The 1,378-nt window shown below is 38.9% G+C and overlaps 1 protein-coding gene across 1 annotated transcript; it reads right to left on the bottom strand.

Moving 5' to 3' along the window:
• Positions 1-457: 457 nt before the first annotated feature.
• Positions 458-1,378, bottom strand: LOC140942200 (galanin receptor 2a-like). The gene has a single exon (XM_073391166.1). It carries the CDS (start codon positions 1,376-1,378, stop codon positions 458-460), a length of 921 nt encoding a protein of 306 aa, XP_073247267.1.

The following is a 1,378-nucleotide window of genomic DNA, read 5'->3' as shown; positions in this document are numbered from 1 at the left end:
CTATTTTTATGCAACTGTTTCCACTTTTAAGAAAACTAAGAAGGCCACAGGTCACAGGACCAAAAGGGCTTGCTGGGGTCAATTTAATAGAACGTTTACACGTGTAGTCGTTTTTTTAGACTCTGCAAGCAATAGCTTCACTTGTAAATTACCCCTGGTCGTTATATCTTTTTTGCGGTCTGGGGCTTTAGTCTCGGGTTAAGATAAAGGGTTTGATTGGGCGGAACGTCCGACGTTTGTCTTTACCGGGATGTATACACCTTGCCTCAGGTCCAAATATCTATTTTTAATACTAATACGATTCTGATTTTTTATGATATGAAGAACAATAAGATTGGAGAGAATCAATGTTTACTTCGTTCTATGTTAACATTGTTTAAAACAGCTATAACGCAACAACGAAAAGATAGAGTTTAACAAATAACAAGGACATGTTCAGCATGAAATGGATATACAATTACAGTAACCAACAGGGAACTTGTCTGAGTGTGTCTTTCACAGCTTTTCTGACTTCTTTGATTTTCCAGCAGTACAACATTGGGTTTAATGAAGAGTTTAGGTAAAGAAATACAGCCCCAAATTGTCGAGCAATGTAATATGGTAAAGGGTCTCCTTGAGGTGTTATAACTAAAGCGAAAAAAAACGGCAGACAACAAACAACTAAAGTCATTTGTATCCACAATGCACTAACTACTGCTTTCTTGTATATAGCCATGTTCAGTGGAGATGCTTGGTTTGACTGTGCTTGCGAGACGTTTTTCTGTGGCTGAATGTGATTGTAACGCAGGGTAAGGAAAATTTTCGTGTAAGAAAAGATTGAGATGGCTAAACTGAGTGACAGACCTATGTTTCCAAACCAAGGGTGTGCAACGGGGCTCACAAAGTACGTTGTTGCAGCGAAACTGGAGACAGCCCAAAGGAATGTTATAGTTAAATATATTCTTTTCAAAGTTACAACTTGTCTGTATCTGAGCCCTAGCAACAGGGCAAGAAGTCTGTCCAAGCTTATAAAAGTTGTTGTCCCCAAAGACAAAGAACACAGAACATAGGATAAGTCTAAGGCGTATAGACAAATATCCGATCGTTCTATCACCTCAGATATCCAATAAGAAACAGCTGCTGGTTCCACGATGATACCAACACAAAGATCACTTATCGCTAAGTTACGATAGAGGAGTTTGGACGGTGGATGAAGTGAAGTTTCCTTGTGCAGAGCAACTAGAATCAGAGTATTCCCCAGAAATGCGGTAATAGACAGGAATGTATTTATCACAGACAGTAATATTAAATAGCCGTGAACTTTTCCTCCTAATTGTGCTGAGCAGTAGAGTTGTTCGATCGTTATGTGGCATTCCTTTTCGGTAAAGTTTGTTATCAT

The sequence above is a fragment of the Porites lutea genome, chromosome 6 (assembly GCF_958299795.1).
Source record: "Porites lutea chromosome 6, jaPorLute2.1, whole genome shotgun sequence".
Taxonomy (NCBI): Eukaryota; Metazoa; Cnidaria; class Anthozoa; order Scleractinia; family Poritidae; genus Porites; species Porites lutea.
Note: the sequence above shows the minus strand (reverse complement) of the source record. Positions and strands in the feature narration are given on the sequence as shown.